The sequence below is a fragment of the Ursus americanus genome, chromosome 21, assembly GCF_024610735.1.
Source record: "Ursus americanus isolate L20-20 chromosome 21, mUrsAme1.1.p, whole genome shotgun sequence".
NCBI lineage: Eukaryota > Metazoa > Chordata > Mammalia > Carnivora > Ursidae > Ursus > Ursus americanus.
In genome coordinates this window covers 40038747-40057542 of record NC_142147.1, presented here as the reverse complement: position 1 = coordinate 40057542, position 18796 = coordinate 40038747, and the positions used below count along the sequence as shown (strand labels likewise).

The 18796-nt window shown below is 40.9% G+C and overlaps 1 protein-coding gene across 6 annotated transcripts in view; it reads right to left on the bottom strand.

Annotated features, from left to right (window-relative positions):
- The window catches only part of LSM14A (LSM14A mRNA processing body assembly factor), a 54045-nt gene extending 38310 nt beyond the window's left edge, over window positions 1–15735 (bottom strand). For 3 of the 6 annotated variants that reach the window (XM_045796183.2, XM_045796187.2, XM_045796188.2), the window contains exon 1: window positions 15445–15734. In XM_045796183.2, the coding sequence (XP_045652139.2) occupies window positions 15445–15565 (121 nt within the window). In that variant the 5' untranslated portion in view covers window positions 15566–15734. Of the gene's footprint in view, window positions 1–15444 lie in introns of all 6 variants that reach the window. The other 3 variants (XM_045796184.2, XM_045796185.2, XM_045796186.2) reach the window with 2 other exon arrangements.
- Window positions 15736–18796: the final 3061 nt, after the last annotated feature.

The following is an 18796-nucleotide window of genomic DNA, read 5'->3' as shown; positions in this document are numbered from 1 at the left end:
CTTCTCAAAAAAAGATATACAAGTAGTCCACAAGCTTGTGAAAAGAGACTTAATATCCTTGGTCATTATGTTAATACAAATCAAATCTATCATGAAATGCCACTTCAAAACTACTAGAATGGTTTTAATAATAAAACAAAATACAACTCTACCTTTGAAACCAATAATACATTATATGTTAATTAATTGAATTTTAAAAAAGCCCAAATGTATAAAAAAATAATAAAACAAAATAACAAATACTGGCAAGGATATAGAGAAATAGGAATCCCTGGCATTGCAAGTAGAAATGTAAAATGGTATAGTTGCCGTGGAAAACATAGCTTGGTGGTTCCTCAAAAAATTAAAAGCAGAATTACCATATATATTACTCAGCAATTTTACTCATATGTGTAAAAACCTATTTCCACACAGAAACTTGCACATGAATGTTTAAAGGAGTATTATTCTTTTTTTTTTTTAAGATTATTTATTTATTTGACAGAGATAGCCAGCCAGCGAGAAAGGGAACACAAGCAGGGGCAGTGGGAGAGGAAGAAGCAGGCTCCCAGCGGAGGAGCCCGATGTGGGTGGGACTTGATCCCGGAACGCTGGGATCACGCTCTCAGCCGAAGGCAGACACCTAACGACTGCGCTACCCAGGCGCCCCAAAGCAGTATTCTTCTTAAGAGCCAAAAGGTAGAAACAACCCAATGCCCATCAACAGATGAATGGATAAACAAATTGTGTTTTTTATATTTAGACACACATACACATAACAGAATATTATCCAACCATAAAAAGGAATGAAATGCTGAGACGTGTTACAACCAGAAAGAAACTCCAAAGCATGATGCACTTATAAGTGAAAGCCAGGTCACATATTATATGATCTGTTTTACATATATCGAGAAGGGGAAAAGCCATAGAGACAGAAAGCAGATAAATGGTTACTGGGGGGAAAGGGAAGTGGGGAAGGATTACGTAATGGGTAGGGGTATTCTTCTAAGGTGATGAAAAAATTCTGAAACTGAAGTGAGGTAGTGGTTGCACAACACTGTGACTAGACTGCCACGGAATCACATTACTTTATAATGGTTAATTGTGTTATATGAATTTCACCTCAATAATCGTCCCCTACCCACACACAATTATAGCCTCAAAGAGAATACACAAAATAATAGGAATAGCTGGGTTAGATGTTGGAACTAGGAGTGGTTGTCCTCTCTATTTTAAACTTAAACTTCATCATGGTGCTATGTTGTTTTAGTTAAGTATCCTAGTTTTTTTTTTTTTCCTTCATTCCCCAACTAGAAAAGCCTATGTTTTAGGCCTACGTTTAATAAAAGAGAGTGGGAAATAGGGAAATAATTTTCTCTATTAGTCTGAAAGAATATAATCAATTCCCTATTTCTGACTACAAATGATCACGCATCCCATAATGGTCTTTTAAAAAAATACACAGAAAGGGGCGCCTGGGTGACACAGCGGTTGAGCGTCTGCCTTCGGCTCAGGGCGTTATGGGATCGAGTCCGGCATCAGGCTCCTCCACTATGAGCCTTCTTCTCCCTCTCCCACTCCCCCTGCTTGTGTTCCCTCTCTCACTGGCTGTCTCTGTCTCTGTCGAATAAATAAATAAAATCTTTAAAAAAAAAAATACACAGAAAGGGTCAAGTTTCTGGCAAAATCATTTACCTAAAAAAACCCCTCTATTTCTAATAGATAAAGTTCAAACATCACACTAATGTCAAACCTAGTTACCAGTATATTAATACCTGAGCATACAGTCATACTACATGGCTAGAGGGAAGATCTGTAATGACCAAATTCCTAATAAAGTATCTCCAATATAAAATACCAAAGCTTTTAAGTTTAAACATGACAATCGTATACATAGTTAAATACAGTCAGTATGCACAAAATGATATCATTAGTATTTTCCAAAAGACTTCACTTTTGGACACAAACTAAAAACTGTAAATCAGGCTCTAATACTGATGGCTAAGGAAGAAAAACAAGTCTGTTGAATACTAAAATGTGAGAGCAATAAATGAAAGGTTGAATTATTCAAGAAAGGCCCAAAGTAAGTTAGAAATCTAAGCCTAAGTTCAAATGTAAATGTAGAATAAGATTTTTTAAAAAAGATTTATTTATTTGAGAGAGAGAGAGAGAGAGAGCACAAGTGGGAGGGGCAGAGAATCCCAAGCAGACTCCGTGCCCAGCACAGAGCCGATACTGGGCTCATGACCCCAAGACCACAACCAGAGCTGAAAGCAAGAGATGGACGCTCAAGTGACCGTGCCACCCAGGCGCCCCTAGAATAAGATTTTTGATGTAGCCTTAAAGTTAAAACTTCTGTCAAGTATCACTTTTAAGATCTAGTCCCATCCCACTTACACAAACTTAAGTTCCAACGAAGCTCATTATTCTCAATAGCCAGCGCAGGTTTTCTGTCTTCTACCACAGCTTCTCCCCAAACGCAACACATCTTAAATTTCCGCTTATATGCTACTTGTATTCATCAGCTTTCTCCAGAGAAACAGAACCAAAAGGACACATACACAGACACACAACCCACAGATTTACTTTAAGGAACTGGCTCATGTGAAAATCCAAAATCTGCAAGTAGGCTGGCAGGCTGGAGACCCAGGGAAGAGCCGAAGCTTGAGTCCAGAGGTGGTCTGCTGGCGAAATTCCTTCTTGCTCAGAGGAAGTCACTCTTTGCTCTATTAAGGCCTTCATCTGATTGGATAAGACCCACTCACATGGTGGAGAGTAATCTACTTAGAGTCTACTGATTTAAAAATTAATCTCATTCAAAAAACATCTTTACAGAAACATCCAGAATATTTGACCAAATATCTGGGCACTTGGCCCAGCCAAGGTGACACAAAATTAATCATCATACAACTCTATCAGTAATACTTCCAGGTGGAAATAACACATTCTTCCTCTAAAAATAACAGAGCATTCTGTCACACTGTCTATACCTCCCCCTTCCTAGAACTGAAAGATCTTCAGGAGAGGGGTGCCTGGGTGGCCCAGCTGGTTGAGCATCTGACTTTTGGTTTCAGCTCAGCTCAAGTCCCACATCAGGCTCAGCACTCAGCTGGAGTCTGCATGAGGATTCTCTCCCGGTCCCTCTGCCCCTCCCACCACTTGCTTTCTCTCAAACGAATAAATCTTAAAAAAAAAAAAAATTTCAGAGAAAAATTTGTATCTAAATAATCTTTGCAACTCCCTCAGTACCTAACACTGTATCCTACATATTGCTCACATTTGCATATTTCTTGAATAAATTCCACAGGGGAAAAAGCTATTAAGTAAGCAATTTCCAAAATTACTGAACATTGTTTAATATCAAGGGAATTGAATTAAATTATACAATACACCTACTTAGAATAAAATGGGAGAATGACTACATCAAAAAGAAAGAACTGGATTATCAACAGGATGGGAAAACAGAAAAACAGCATTATTTAAAAAACAGAATATATGCAAAAATATCGAACCAGGGGAAAAAAAGTGTAAAGTTGCACTTGGCCTTTTCTTCTCTTTCTGGTATTTATCCATAAGTACATGTCTTGTTGCACAACTAGTATCATACACACTAAGTATTGCTGAAAGCATCCGAGATACTGTTTATTTGGAATAAGCTATTATATACGGTTTAATTATTGAAATACGAAGAGTAGCTTTATAAAGCTATCTCTTCTACAATGTAATACCCTTGCACAGACCCTGATGGAAGGATGGTAGTAAGCATGCTCTTGATTTTTTACTTGGGAGAGGGACACAGGACTGCTTGTGAATCACATCAAAAACTGCCTACACAAAGATTCACTTTCTATACACCTGCACTCTCCTCTTTGGCCCCTTCTTCAGACTCACCCACACTACTTTCTGTTAGGGAATATTACTCCACTGAGTGAAACTATCTGTCTCTGGCCTCTATCATCTTTTCCTGTACCCAATTACAGACCTGTCACCCCAACAGACATCTCTACCAACCTTCTCTTTGCAATATTCTCAATCTCCTCAGCACTTATCACACACCAATCACTGGCAATCTGAAAACAAAAAACCACCTCCACCTCCAGAGTTCACAACCCAGGTGACTTTCCCCTCACCATTCAAACATTTTTTTTTTCTCCCCTAAAGATTTTATTTATTTGAGAGAGAGTGAGAGAGAGCACGAGCAGGGTGAGGGGCAGAGGGAGAAGCAGGCCCTCTGCTGAGCAGGGAGCTCGACGTGGGACTCAATCCTGGGACTCCAGGATCATGACTTGAGGCAAAGGCAGACGACGCTTAACCAACTAAGCCACCCGGGTGCCTTTTTAGAGGCAGGGAAGGGTAGAGGGAGGGAGAGAATCTTAAGCAGGTTCCATGCCCAGTGTGGAGCTTGATGCAGGGCTTGATCTCATGACTCTGAGATCATGACCTGAGCCGAAATCAAGAGTCGGACATTTAACTGACTGAGCCACCCAGGCGCCCCTCACCTTTCAAACATTCTTAAAACCTACTCCTTATTACTTTAACTCTAAAGGTTAAAGTAACCTCTGATTTGCCTAAAAAGATCCAAAACGATCTTGTCCTTTTCATTAATACATCTCATCGTCTTTACTCATTTTCTTCCCTCTTGTTTGCACTCAGGAGAGGAAAGACCCTTACATTTCTTTTAAGCTAAAGTCACCTCCCACAATTACAGGTTTGGGACCTTGCTCAGTTTATTAGTTCCTCTCATCTGCAACTTCACTTGCTTTCCCCATGCAAGATTCTTCCCCTTGAATTACTAATATTTGCAGATTTACTGACATATTTTTCCTCAACCACGAGAAGGTCAGACTAAGCATAACGGAATAATGACTTCTGAGAACAAGAATTTAGGGAGAGTGGCATGAAGAGAGAATTGTACAACCAAAAAGAGATTCAAAAATTTAGATGGTGAAGCAGTAACAACAAAACAACAGTAATAATGCTAAACATATTTACAAGGACCCTTTTGAAACTGTAGATAAGATCCTGAAACATTTCTAAAAATCACAGGATGGCACAAGAAAACTGAATTATACTCATCATTATTAATCTGAGAGAATAAAATATCTTTAATACCGTCTTCATTTATCACACTGTCTTTTTCTATTAAATATCAAGCTGTATAACTACATTTTCCGACCCAGGTAAATTTTCAGAAACAGTAATGCTTTATGTGACCAACAAATAGTTAATTTGCTATGTTCAAGGGACACAAGGGGGAAAAGATGCTGATGTCTAGTTGTGAAACACAGTAAGACAGGCATGGTAAGCACAAGAAGAAAATAGAAGACAAAAAGAGAACACAGAAGGTACACCTAGCATTTCCCGACTTATGGCAATCAGGGAAGGCTTTGCAGGGGTGATGATGCTCAAGCAGAATCAGGAAAAATAAACCTAATTCCCTTCTGATCCAATCCCAATTTCAGCTGATAGGAACTACTGTATGTACCATCAACACTCAATTCTTTCCTGGTCCTTGCCCAGTCAACTTTTTTAAGGCCAACCCACTCTCCTAATTTCTCATGTATCTGTTCTTCCCTCTCTATTTTAACTCATTTAGGCCTATATTTCCTCTTTCCCAAACTCTTAAAATACTCCAACTGATGTCACCATTGTCAGCCTCTCCCCTCACCCCCAATCAGTTTTTGCACAATGCTGCAGCATAAACTTCCTAAAGTTAGACTCTGACATGTTACCTTATTGGCTAAAAAACTTTCAATGGCTCCCTAAATCCACCAAGATAATTCAGACTTGTTAGCCTGTCATTCAAATGACAAACTGAATATATTAAGATAAATTTAGCAGTGGAAGCAAAATAAAAGGGAAGGGGAGAGTGCCTGAGCTTGTTATTTGACACATTTCCACTGTCACTTAAGCCTTCCAGAGCTCTTAGCTTTTTTCTTTCCACTGTGACTTCTTAATCTGTTGCACCGCTCATTTCTTCAACCACAGCCATATAAGAAGCAGGGCAAAAAACTCCAATTCAAAGCACCTTGTGAAAAGGCCTCAAATCTGAAGGAACTTGACTGACCTGAGGACCTGACTGAGAGTTAGTGTGATCCAACCTTAAGTGAGCTGCAAGGTGTTATGGGTTAGGATAAAAGTTTTGGGCTCTAGTTGTTCCCTGACAGACTGCAAACACCCTATGGCCTGGGACCAGACGCTTCCTCCTAGACGCCTCTTCATGTGGCTAACTGTAATTATCTGCCAGGATGCATCTTAGATGTGGCGTTCTCAAGAATCTTGTCTCTAATGCTCTTTTGTTTCCTAGCACCTATCATATTGTCTAGCATGCAGTCACTGTAGGTGCCCAGTAATTCTCCAGAATGAATAGCTTATTAAATAATAAGCACCAGGCAGATGCAAGCTTCTTCTATGCCCCATTTGCTCCAAGCTGTTCTTAATGGTGCCCATGTTTTTCCAGAAACTCTATTTTACCCTCTCTAGACAGTACCAGTGTTGGGGAAGAGTAGCTGTCCAGCTGTGTGAAATGCAAAAGGAGATTTGGAAATCTGACCACCGTCAAAACAAATTTTGAGTTAATCTTCCAGTTTTTAACTCCATCTCCAGTCCTCATTACTTCATAGTCTTCTAGTTTCCATTGCAACTGGTGATGCCAATTGCTAAGTCTTTTAGGAGTCTAGGTGGAAATAAGGTTAGTTCTTGGCTTACCCCACTGTCTACTTAGGTTGCAGCTTTCTCAACTCAGAATTCTAAGTCATTTAAATTCATCCCTTTGCTTTTCAAACTCCAAAATTTTGCTTTCTTTTCTCCTTTCCAAATCCACCTTGTCCTTTATGGTTTTATTCCTAAAAAAACAAAAAAGTCCCTTGCATACAGTTTTAGTAAGATTTATCAACAGCAAGTAAAAGTAAAAGCTTGTCCAATCTGCAGTCTAAATTTAATCTTTACTCTTTAAGCTGCTTTCAGTTGTGCTTTCTTTCTTGTAGTTGGTTTTGTATTTTAATCTCCCAAACTATAAAACCAAGAGACAGAGATGAAAATAACGGAAAAAGTATATATACACACAATATTGCATTCAATAGAAATTCAAAACAAAACATGGGCGAGGAACGGAGGAACAGATACAAGACAGAAACTAATCTAAGACAGAGAATTTATTAGGTTAAAGAGACCTGGAGTCTTCGGATTTGTAAGGTGCACAGAGAGCCACTCAGGAATCAGTGTGGTAACATTTCTGAACTCCGAGAATAAAGCTTCCAGAGAGAAAAGTGACTAAGAATTAGACTGGCATCAGCAACACCAGAAAGTTAGAATACAACAAACCAATACCCTCAAAATTTTATAGAAAAAGATTCTTGAGGTGCCTGGGTGGCTCAGTTGGTTAAGCATCCAACTCTTGGTTTCAGTTCAGGTCATGATCCCATGGGCTGTGGGATCAAGCCCTGTGCCAGACTCCCTGCTCAGCAGGGAGTCTGCTTGAGGCTACTCTCCCTCTGGCCCCTGCCCCCACCCCCTCACAGGCGCACTCTCTCTCTCAAATAAACAAATCTTGAAAAAAAAATTCTGAATTTAGAACGATACAATCAGTCAAGTAATTAAGAAAAACACAGGCTCACTAAAAAAACTTGCCACCCACACATTCCATGTTGTTGTTTTCCTTTTTTTTTTTAAATGGTAAAGATGCAAACACAACTGGGGGTGAAAAGAGAATCAAATAAAAGGCCAACATTGAAATATGAGCACCTGAGTGTCTCTGAAAAGTCTGGTGCAAGATAATAAACCAAAGCAGAGCAGTAGAGGCAGTAAGAGGTCAAATTTTGGATATATTTTGAAAATAGAAGTGATAGGATCAGAAATGCATATGAAGTGTGAGAAGAACAGAAGAATTAAGGATGACTCAAAAGGTTTTTTGGTCTTACCAACTAAAAGGATGAACTGTCATTCAATCAGATGGAGAAACAGGTGTGTGAGATACCTACTGAGCATTTCTCCAGGTGGTGGTGGTAATGAGGCAGTTGGGTATAAAAGTGAGGAGGTCCAGGATGGGGATAGGAGTCAGTAATGTACAGAGAGTATTCAAAGCCAGGAACTGCATGAGATTATCAAGAGAAAAGTGCAGATGGTAAAATAAAAAAGATACAGTGAAAGACACACACACACACAGAAACAGAATGAGACCCTGAGCTTGCCAACATTTGGAAGTTTAGTAGTTGAAGAATCAAAAAAAAAAAAGAGACCGAGATGAAACTAGTGAGGTATGGGAGAAAACCAGGATAATGTCAAGTGAAGAAAGTATTTCAAGGAGAACAGCCCAACTGTGCCATATATTGGTGACTGGTCAAACAGACTGAGGGTACGAACCAACCACTGGATTTAGCAACATGAAGTCTTTGGTGACCTTGATAAGAAGTTTGTCATCTGTGCAAATAAAAACCTAAATAACCTGGGTTCAAAAAATAATACAAGTAAGTGGTGTGGACAATTCCTTCAAGGAGTTTTGGTGTAAAGGGAAGAACAGAAATGGGGTGATAGAAAGAGGAAACAGTTTAGAGTAGTGTTAAAAAAAAAAAAAGAGTAGTAGTGTTTTCTTGTTAATGTTTTTAAGATGGATGAGTTAGCATTATATCTCCACACAGACAGGAAAGATGTGGCAGAGAAGGAAAACTGCATTTACAGGAGAGAGTAGAGAACTGCTACAGCAATGACCTTGAATCAAGAGGGGATGAAATCTACTGCATAAGGGGAAGGGTGGTCTGACAGAGAACACCTTCTCTACACTGTCAGTGAAAAAGTAGAGTGTGGAACACAGATGTGAGTAACTGGGTATTATGTGGGATTGTGGGATGAGTTATCAAAATTCTCTTCTGCTTGCTATTCTTTCCTCAATTAAACAGGAAGCAAGGTTCACAGGTTGAAAGTGAAGATGGGTAGGTGTTGGAGGTCAGAGGAAAACAGAAGGAATGAAAGAGTCATGCAAAAGATGGAATGAGTAGACTACAGAATACAGTATATGACTGCAGGGAAGTAACCATGACTGATGAGGTTAGTGAACGTAAATTTAGAGTGAAACTGGTCAGCATGTCTGCATTGATGGAAACAAGACTGTGGTTTCTCTAAGCTCCTACAAGAAAGCAGGAGAGGAGCAGGGGGGTTGAGTTTATGCTAAGTACTGATTGTAACTGCTCATGGAATTTAAACAAGATAGAGAAGGAAGTAAAGCCATGAGGGGGATATGGGACAGCGAAAGGTAGTAAGGTCAACAGACTGTAGATTACAGTAGGTCTGAATGACTTATGGAGTTCGGGTGCCAGAGCCAGAGTTGGAGATGGTGGCTGGAAATAACAATGAGATAGATATTCTCTATTAAGCACCTACAATAAACTAGTCACTTTTGATACTACCTCATTTAATTCTCAGAATGACTGAATGATGGACACTATTATCTGCATCTAAAAAAACAAGTTAAAGCTAGGGTTAAATAAGGCCAAAGAGCTAGCTACTAGGCATTCCAATTGGCTTTTTGGGTCACATTTTCTTGGAGAAATAAAGACCCCACAAAACTAGAATAAGAGGGGTGCCTGGGTGGCTCAGTAGGTTGAGGGTTGGACTCTTGATTTCGGCTCAAGTCATCATCTCAGGGTTGTGAGATCGAGCCCCACAGGCAGTCTGCTTGAGATTCTATTCTCCCTCATTCTCCCTCTCCCTCTGCTGCGTACTCCAAATAAATAAATAAATCTTTAAAAAAACAAAAAACAAAACTAGAGTAAGATCCCTGTGAATAAAATATTTTACAAACTAACACACACTTCATCCATTAAAAACCTTACTTCAGTGATACCTACATTTTAATACAGCTAATTGAAAGTATTATTTCAGGGGTGCCTGGGTGGCTCAGTCAGTTAATTGTTGGACTCTTGATTTCTGCTCAGGTCATGATCACAGGGTTGTGAGATCAAGCCCGGTGGTGGCACTTCCAAAGCGTAGAGCCGGCTTAAGATTCTCTCTCTCCCCCTCTCCCTCTGCCCCTTCCCCATGTGCGCACATGCCTCTCTCTATTAAAAAAACAACAACAACAAATAAAGTATTAAAGCATCACAGAAAAATAAAAAGGTAAATTGTTCCTGTAGAGGGGATCTTCTACCATGGAGTAGTAAACTCAAGCTAAACCATCTGCAGTTACTGGTATTATTACTTTGGCACCAAGTTAAACACTATAAAACTCCTGCTATGTGTCAAGCACAGATAAGATTTCTTTACTCTTCTTATTTCCTTCCTTTCTATTATTATTTTCTTTAGGCTTTATGCTGTTTTCTCCACGTCTGATTCAGAAAGCCACAGCTTATCTTACTCCATTGGAAAATGCAGTTAGTCTCTGGCATTGACTTCAGACTCCCCAAATTACTGTGGACTGTATAGCAACAATAAGCTGTTTCCAAGGCTCCAAGTTCTGGCAACATTACTAAACAGGGCAACCAAAAGAAACTGCAGCTTGAAGTGTTACTAGATCTTTGACATTCTAGGTAGTGATTTTGTGAATTGCTAGATTAGGTCCCCAACTCATGTGAAAACGAAAGAAATCAATAAAGCACTTCACAGGTATTCCATCCATCCTACAAAGCTTTCCTACTCACTCAATGGAGTTTTTGAGTATGTGGCTAATTAACAATCAAGAAATGGCTAAGGTATACCAATGGGCAGGACTCAGCAGATGATTTAAGTAAATAATCAATAACCAGCTTTGATATTCCTCTACCAATGCCTTGATTTTAAGGACAAATCAGCTGGTTTATTAATCATTCTTCACAAAGTCTCTTTTCCTAATGCAGTGGCAACCTGGTTTTCATTTGAGTGGTGTATTATCCAGGTATAGATAACATAATATATATTAGATAAGAATTTCACTCATTTTAACCCATTTTATTTAAATATCGTAAAAAATCTACACGCATAACGCTATGGGAAATATGTACTTTCTCCAACTTTGAAATTCCCATAATTAGAACTATCTTCAATAACTACAACTATCCTTTCATTTATTCAAATATTTACCAGGGGCTTGCTATGTCAAGGCACTGTTCTAGGCACCAAGGATAGAGCAGTGAATAAGACAAAAACTCTGCCTTCATGAAACGTCCATTCTGTGGGCAATCTCTTGGTATCCAGGCTCCAGTATGTGCTGGGCATCATATTCACAGACACGGGTGTCTGAATACTGTAATATACAGTAATTGGAAATATTCTACAAACTATTAGTGCATGCCACCACTTTTCAATTTCCTCAAACATCTTGAAGTAATTCTTCCCTTAAATTTTAAACGAAAATTATAATTGAGCTTGAGTCATAAGGTAAAAACTCCACCTCCCTAACAATGTCAATTTTGTCATAAGATTTTATCCTCCTGAATTTCTGTTCTCCAAAATCTCTCACTATTGGGGGCGGGGTGGGGGGCAACATAAATCTTAGTCATTTCAATTTTAAAAAGATATACAATTGTGAACATGGAAAGTACTATTTGGAGCTCCCCCTCCCAAGAGATTTCTGTAAGATTAATAAACTAAAATGCTAAATCATTTCCATTTATTCATCAATAAACATTCATTCTCCCAGGAGCTCAGACTCTATGGGGGGAGGGAAGGTGACAATAAACACATGCAAATAAGCAAAGAAGATTACGGGCAGGTCATAATCAGAGTTAGGAAGAAAATAAACTCAGAGCTGTGATAAAGACTCCAAGAGACAAACTACAGACCAAATGATCTATTAACAGACTTAACAGACTGACATCAGTCTTTCTAGGTTGCCTTTAAAACTCCCTGACATTCATATAGAAAATTCTGTGTATCAAAGCCCATTAAACTTACTTCAGTATTAACCTTTACAGAACTAGAGCTAGTCTGTGAAATCTCTAGCAGATAATAAAAGACATCACCCAGTTAGTCACTACCTCTGGGACTGGGCTTTTGATTATATTTAGTGTGATTATACAATTTCTTACCCAAACTGGAACATATTCAAGAGAGAAAAGGAATGTTTTAATAATCATCCAGAAGAACAGGCACAAACATTCCACCAGGGCAAACCAGGCCATATGGTCACCGCGACTATACACCATATCAAATATAACTAATCCAAAATTTTAAGAGCATTGTACAGTTCCACATGAATTTATATTATAAGTAACATCCAAGTAAAGGACCTAAGTTTTAATCTGGATCATGTAAACCAAAAGAATCCCTTACTAAATTTAAGTGAAAAAGCAAAACAAAAAAGTTTTGAAAAAGTAAAGTATCTTCATGACCTTGGGGTAGGGAAAAATTCCCTTAAAAAAAAAAAAAAAAGAATAAGAAAAAAACACTAGCCATAAATAAGAGTAATAAACACGTCTACATTAAAATGAACTTCTGTTCACCAAAAGAAACCATTAAATGGGAAAAGATATTTGCAACAGATATACCCAGCAAAGGATTCGTACTCAGAATACTGAACTCTAGAAAAGACCTACATTTCAGTAGTAAAATGGGCAAAAGATTTCAAAGGCATTTCATGAAAGACGAAATCCAAATGACTAGGATATGAAAAAGTGTTCAGCTCATTAATAATCAGGAAGATTAAAGCCAGGTACAACCACACTCACCAGACTGGACAGAATTAAAATATCTGGTGCTAAGTATTATTGTTGGTAAGGGATGTAGAACTAGAACTTTCATATACTAATAAAACTCAAATAAAAACTAGTGAACGACAACAAAACAACAACAACACTGCTTAGCATTACCTAATAAAGACACATTCCCCATGATCCTGCAATTCAAGTATACACCCTCAAGGAAAGTACACAAACAGGCATCGGTGCACTTAAACACAAATGTTCATAAAGGCATTGTTCACAATAGCAAAAACTGTCAACAATTTAAACATTAACTGGAGAATATCAAATACAAATGCAGAATAAACTTCTTATATTCCTGATGAAATACTGTGCCACAACAAACCAAAATCAAATATCTACAAGATGATTCCATTTATATAAAGTTCAAAAAAGGACAAACATAAACTCTATTATTTAGTGATGTAAACTTAGGTGGTAAGACCTAAGAATAATGTTTACATCCAGCTTAAGTGGGTAGTAGTGGTGATGGAAAGATGCAGGGGGTGGGAGGATTCTGGGATGCTGGCAATGTCTGTCTTGCCCTGGGTGGTAGTTACAAGGATCTTTGTTTAGAAATATTTTATTTTTATCTGTTATCTTTTCAACACGTGTGGTTATTTCACAATAAAAAGGGGGAAAAAAAACTCTTCCCAGAGGGGGAAAAAATTAACATCCAAGAGAATTCTAAGAATGTCATTTGAAGAGATTAACTCAATTGCTAGTTCACAAAGATAACCGGGATCTCTAAATGCAAATACATACTGTATTCTAAACTCTACTCTGTTAGACTGCCATTCTTCATCCAAATTTTGAAAAAGGTGGAATATCAGATATCAAATTCCTTCACAAGTCATATAAATTCTAAAATTTTGAGACCAAACACCCTACTTCTAATTCTGAAATTTGAAGTGCCCAGTGTTCACTGGATAGCTATATAGGAGTTTTAGATTAGAAACTGCTAAGGAGAATAAACCATCAAAATTGGGTCTTCAGTTTTTGCAAATACAATTGAATTCCCAAACCTCTGTTACATATTAAATAACTCCTACTGAAGAAAAAGCATGTATTATGTATGTGGGATTAATGATCAAAACCATAAATACAGATACACATTCAATGATTTAAAAAAATCTTTTCATTACTGTATTAGTATTTATCAAGTCATGATACAAGGAACAAATTGGCATATGAATTGAACTATGAAAGACTAATGAAACTAGTTTATTGGCTCTAGAAGCTGAAAGGATTTTTTTTTTTAACGTGGGTCATTAACAAGATAGACTTGGTTTTCTTGTATAAAAGAATACACTGAAAGATTTTTAAAAGACTAAATTAAAGTCAATACATCAGAAATCTCAAAAATGTACATTATTTTATTTCACTGTGAGGACTAAAAGCACAGTCAACTCAGTAAGTCACTAAGCTGGCAAGACACCTTAAAATTCAGATTAGGTAAAATAATGCTTTTTAAAAAGTTATTAAACTACTTTAATGAAAAATACTGTATGTGGTTCTCACCAAGAACTTTAGAAAGCCTTTTTAATAATTTCACAAAGCCATAAAAACTAAGACACTATACAGCTAAATATCCATGGGGTGGGAGTGGAAAAGAAGGGAAGATAAAAAAAAAAAAAAATTAAAGACTCCTTAGGTATAAAATTTGTCCCAACACGAGTGTTATTAAAAAGGACCCCGAAAATGTCACTAAATACTTGTGTGATAATGTGAAATGACTCTCCTACTAGTTATAAATAAATTTTTCTTCTTTTTACAAATGTAGAAAATTTCTTCCTAGCCCTGGCCCTCTGTCTCTTATCACAGTACTCACTCCGTAACTCTACCAGATGTATTGGAAAGCTACCTCAGTTATCTCGCTACCCTCTCCTAAGTATTTCAAACTTGTGAGACTTGTTTTAAGAGCAGGAGTTAAAGTTTATTTTCTTCCTGGTTTTCTGGCGGACCGAAGGCCCAGCACGTGTGAACCGAAACAAAACCCACTCAGACTGGGCGACGCTTAATGAAATAATACGGGTACAACACTTTCTTCCTCAATGCCCACAACTCGCCATCCCAGAGAGCCTCCACAGGGACAGGTCAGCGCCCACGGACCACTCAGACCTGCCCTCGGAACAAGGGTCCTGGATCAAGCTGGGACCCTCCTCCCCACCAGCTCGGCTTTCCAGAAACACAGTGCGAGAAGCGCAAGCGTTTATAAAGAGATGGTTGCACAACAGCCTTTGAGAAGGATTCCGGTTTAACAGGTAAATACCACGTAGGAGACAAGTGGGATGGAATCTGCTCGGTGGTACTGGTGGCATTTGGAGACCGTCTGCGTCGCTGAGCAAACCCAAAGTTTTGGCACATTACTTACAGTTCACCTGATGAATACCGTAAAGAATCGAAATGAAGAACGTGAGAAAATAGGTGCCTTAGAATCAACAAATCAGCACTAAACTCGAGCTAGGCGGAAAAATTCTTTGAATACTCAGGCTTTGTTTTGTGGCAAGACAACAGAATCCCCGAATTTCGGAGTTGGAAGACACGTCTCTCCGTGTTCTCCGGCCCGTTCTCGGACTTCAGGGACGCCCCGCCCGCCCCGCTCTCGGTCCTGTAGTTCCCGGATTGAAGGCGCGGACCTTCGGGGTGGAAGCCAGGAAGCCCGGGGGAGGCCGCGGCCAGGCCCGCGACGTCCGGGCCCGGAGGGAGGGAAGGGAGCGGCCTCCGGGAGGACCACGGAGGGGGCAAAAAGGGAGCGAGGAGGCCGCGGGCCGAGAGCCGGGCGCAGCACCCCACCCCGAGGCCCGCCCCGGCGTACCTTTGGCGAGGGCTACGGTGGAGTTCTCGGTGTCGATGGTGTAGAGGATGCCCTCGTAGCGGATCTCCGCCTTGGAGATAAGGCTGATCTTGCTGCCGATGTAAGGGGTGCCCCCGCTCATGGCGCCGCCGCCGCCGCCGCTCCGGGCCGCTCGCAGAGAGGCAGATCCCACGCCGCTGTCGCCGCTCCGCAAACCCGCTCGCTCCGTCGGCGCCTACAGCAGCCGCCTCAGACCCAACATGGCGGCGGAGCCGGCTCCGCTACCCTCCCCCAGCCTCCCGCCCTCAAGCCGCGGCGCGGCGGCGGCGGCGGCGGCAGCGGCGGCGGCGACGCGGGGCATGCTGGGCTGGCGAGGCCGGGCTCTCGCGAGACTCTGCCGGCAGCGGGCGGCTCAGCCTTCCCCGGCGGTCTCCGTAGTCCCGGCGGCGCGGCTTGGCCTAGTCCTGGGCAGCGGTGCTCGCGCTGCTTGGGAGGCGATTCAGGGAGAGGCGAAGTACCTCGTGGCGCCAGGACACGGTGGGTTGGAGTGGAGACGCGCGCGGCGCTCTTGATCTCACCTGCGGCCTCCGCCATTTCCAGACCGTCGTATCTTGTCCTGCGTCCTGTGTCCGCTAATGCGGATCTCTCAGCGTGGAAAGTGGCCCATCCGCCTTCAAGGTCCTGGCGAGCCCCTTTAAGACCCGGGCCTTTCCGCTTTGAGGCTACTGTGACCCTTTTGAAGTTCTCAAGGCCCCGTTACATTATCCCATTACCTATCCAATTCCCGCCCCCCCCTTCCCCTTCGCAGCTGCTGGAGCTGGGACTCTGTCCAACACTTTCAGATGGTCTCATCTAGGCTTGTGGCTTTCAATGGCACTCTACGCAGACCTGTCCCAAGCATTTGTCTGCAGCTTTGATCAATTCTGTGAACTCTGGATTCATATAAGCTATAGTCTCCTCAACCTCTAGTTGGATGTCTAATTGGCATCTAATTAACTTTGTGTCTCCAAAGCAATGCTCCCGATTTTCCCTCTAAAATTAACCTTTGCCTACTATTCATCACTGGGGTAACTGGTACCATTTATTTATTCAACTGTTCATCCGTGGAGTCATCCTTGACTTCTCTCTCACCCTGAAATCTGTTCCGATTGCAAATTCTGTCCTTTCCATCTATAAACTATAACCTGAATCTGATCACTTCTCACCATCTCCATTCCTGTCCCTCTATAACAAACCCCACTTACACTGCCCAGGATGACTGCAGTTGCTTCCTGAAAGGTCCCTCTACCTCTGTTCTTGCCGCCAGTAGTTAATTCTCCACACAGCAGCCAGAGGGATCTTGCCAAAATCTAAGTCAGATCACGTCCTTCTCCTACTCAATACTCCTCTCCCCAGTGATCCTTTGTCACACAGAGTGAAAGCTAGATTCCTTACTTAGGTTTATAAAAACGTATTACTTAGCCCCTTGTTGCCTCATTTCACCTTTCTGTTCTAGCCACCCTTTCTTCACCCAGAACTTTGCACTTCATTCAGATCTCAAGTATAATTTCAGAGATGACTTTCCTTACTGTCTTGATTAAAATAGGACACCGGCATCACTATATGTCCTTAACTTGCTTACTTTTTCTTCATGGCATTTGTCTCTCTCCAATATGTCTTTTTAATTATTTGCGTGTGTCTGCTTCTCAGTAAATTGAGGTATGGATGAACAGTTGGATGAGGGCAGGGCACAGACAGGATGTCTGGTGAACTGAATGAACAAATGAAGAGAAGCGTGGGAATGCGGAGAGGGGGAGGCAGGAAAGAAGACTAGAGGTTGTGTTGAGCCTGGTGCACAATGGCTTCAAAGGAAGGCTATGAAATAACTCGCTTCAGTACCAGCTTCCTGCCAGGGAGTTGAGCTCTTACTCATGTTCATTCCTTTCCCTTCCAGGCCTGGAACCTAGCTTAGCTTCTCATGCTTCCTTAGCTCATCCTTTTCCATCTCAAAGCTGATGATTCCCAAATTTACATCTTCCTTCCGGATCTTCTGACTCCCACGTCACACAAACTATATACTTTCTAGATGCAATTCCTTGGGGGTGTGTCTAAAAGGCACTTCCAACTCAACATGTTCCAAATTATCTGCATCTATACCCTTCCCCCAAATAAACCTGCCCTTTACCCACACCGCTCATTCCCATCACTGGCCCCGGGACTCGACCAGGTATCCAATACTGAAACCGAGAGTACTCATCTAGCTACACTCCATGGATCACCAATCTTGTTGCTTCTAGTTAATATCTTGCAACTCATGGTTTCCCACACCATATGGCACCAGGAACCATGCGTAATTGCAGATGATTAACGTGATAGCCCATAGTATATTATGTATATGAATTTCCACCTTGTGTGCTAGAAAATGTTTAAGAACTGTGACATGTTTCATACCATGGCTTCCAAAAACCCAAATCCTGTGTTGCTCCCCTGCTTAAGAGCCACAAGATCCCAATTCCAATGTGTGTATACCAACAAGTGATTCTTGGACACCAGCTGGAGTGTCCTACAATTCAACTCAATTCTGGCACTATCTACCCGGAGATAGCGACAGATCCCACAGGTTGAGGTCTCAGTCCTACAAGACTGCCCCCCCTTCAGATGTCAATCACAAGCCCAGGTTATCACCTATGCTTCTGACCAACCAGCTACAGATTGGGGGCTCCAATGACCCCCCCAACCCCCTTGGACTCCAGACCCAGTCACAAGTCCAGGTCGTTACCATACTTCTGACCAATTGGCTAATAATCAGAGGTTCCCACAATGCCCTTTCTTGGGTTCAATTCATTTGTTGGAGTGGCTTACAGAACTCAGAGAAATATTTTACTTACTAGATCACTGGTTTATTATAAAAGGATATAACCCAGGAACAGCCAGACAGAAGAGATGCACAGAGCAAGGTATGTGGAAAGGGGTGTGGAACTTCCATGCCCTCTCTGGGCATGTCACCCTCCCTGCATCTCTACATCTCCACCAACCTGGAAACTCTCAAAATCCCATCCTTTTAGGTTATTATAGAAGCTTCATTACACAGACATGATTGGTTAACTCATTGGCCATTGGCAATTGATTCAATCTCCAGCCTCTCTTGCCTCCTTGGAGGTTGGGAGTGGGGGGTAGAGGGTAGAAGGCTGGGACTGAGAGGTCTAACCCTGTTAATGACCAGGTCCATTGTACTGGCAACCAGCCTCCATTCTTAGGCACTTTCTAGAAATTACCTCATTAACATATAAGAAGACACCTTTATCACTATCATTACTTAGGAAATTCCAAGTGTTTTAGGAGCTCTGTTTCAGAAACAGGATGAAGACCAAATATGTATTTTTTATTATAATTC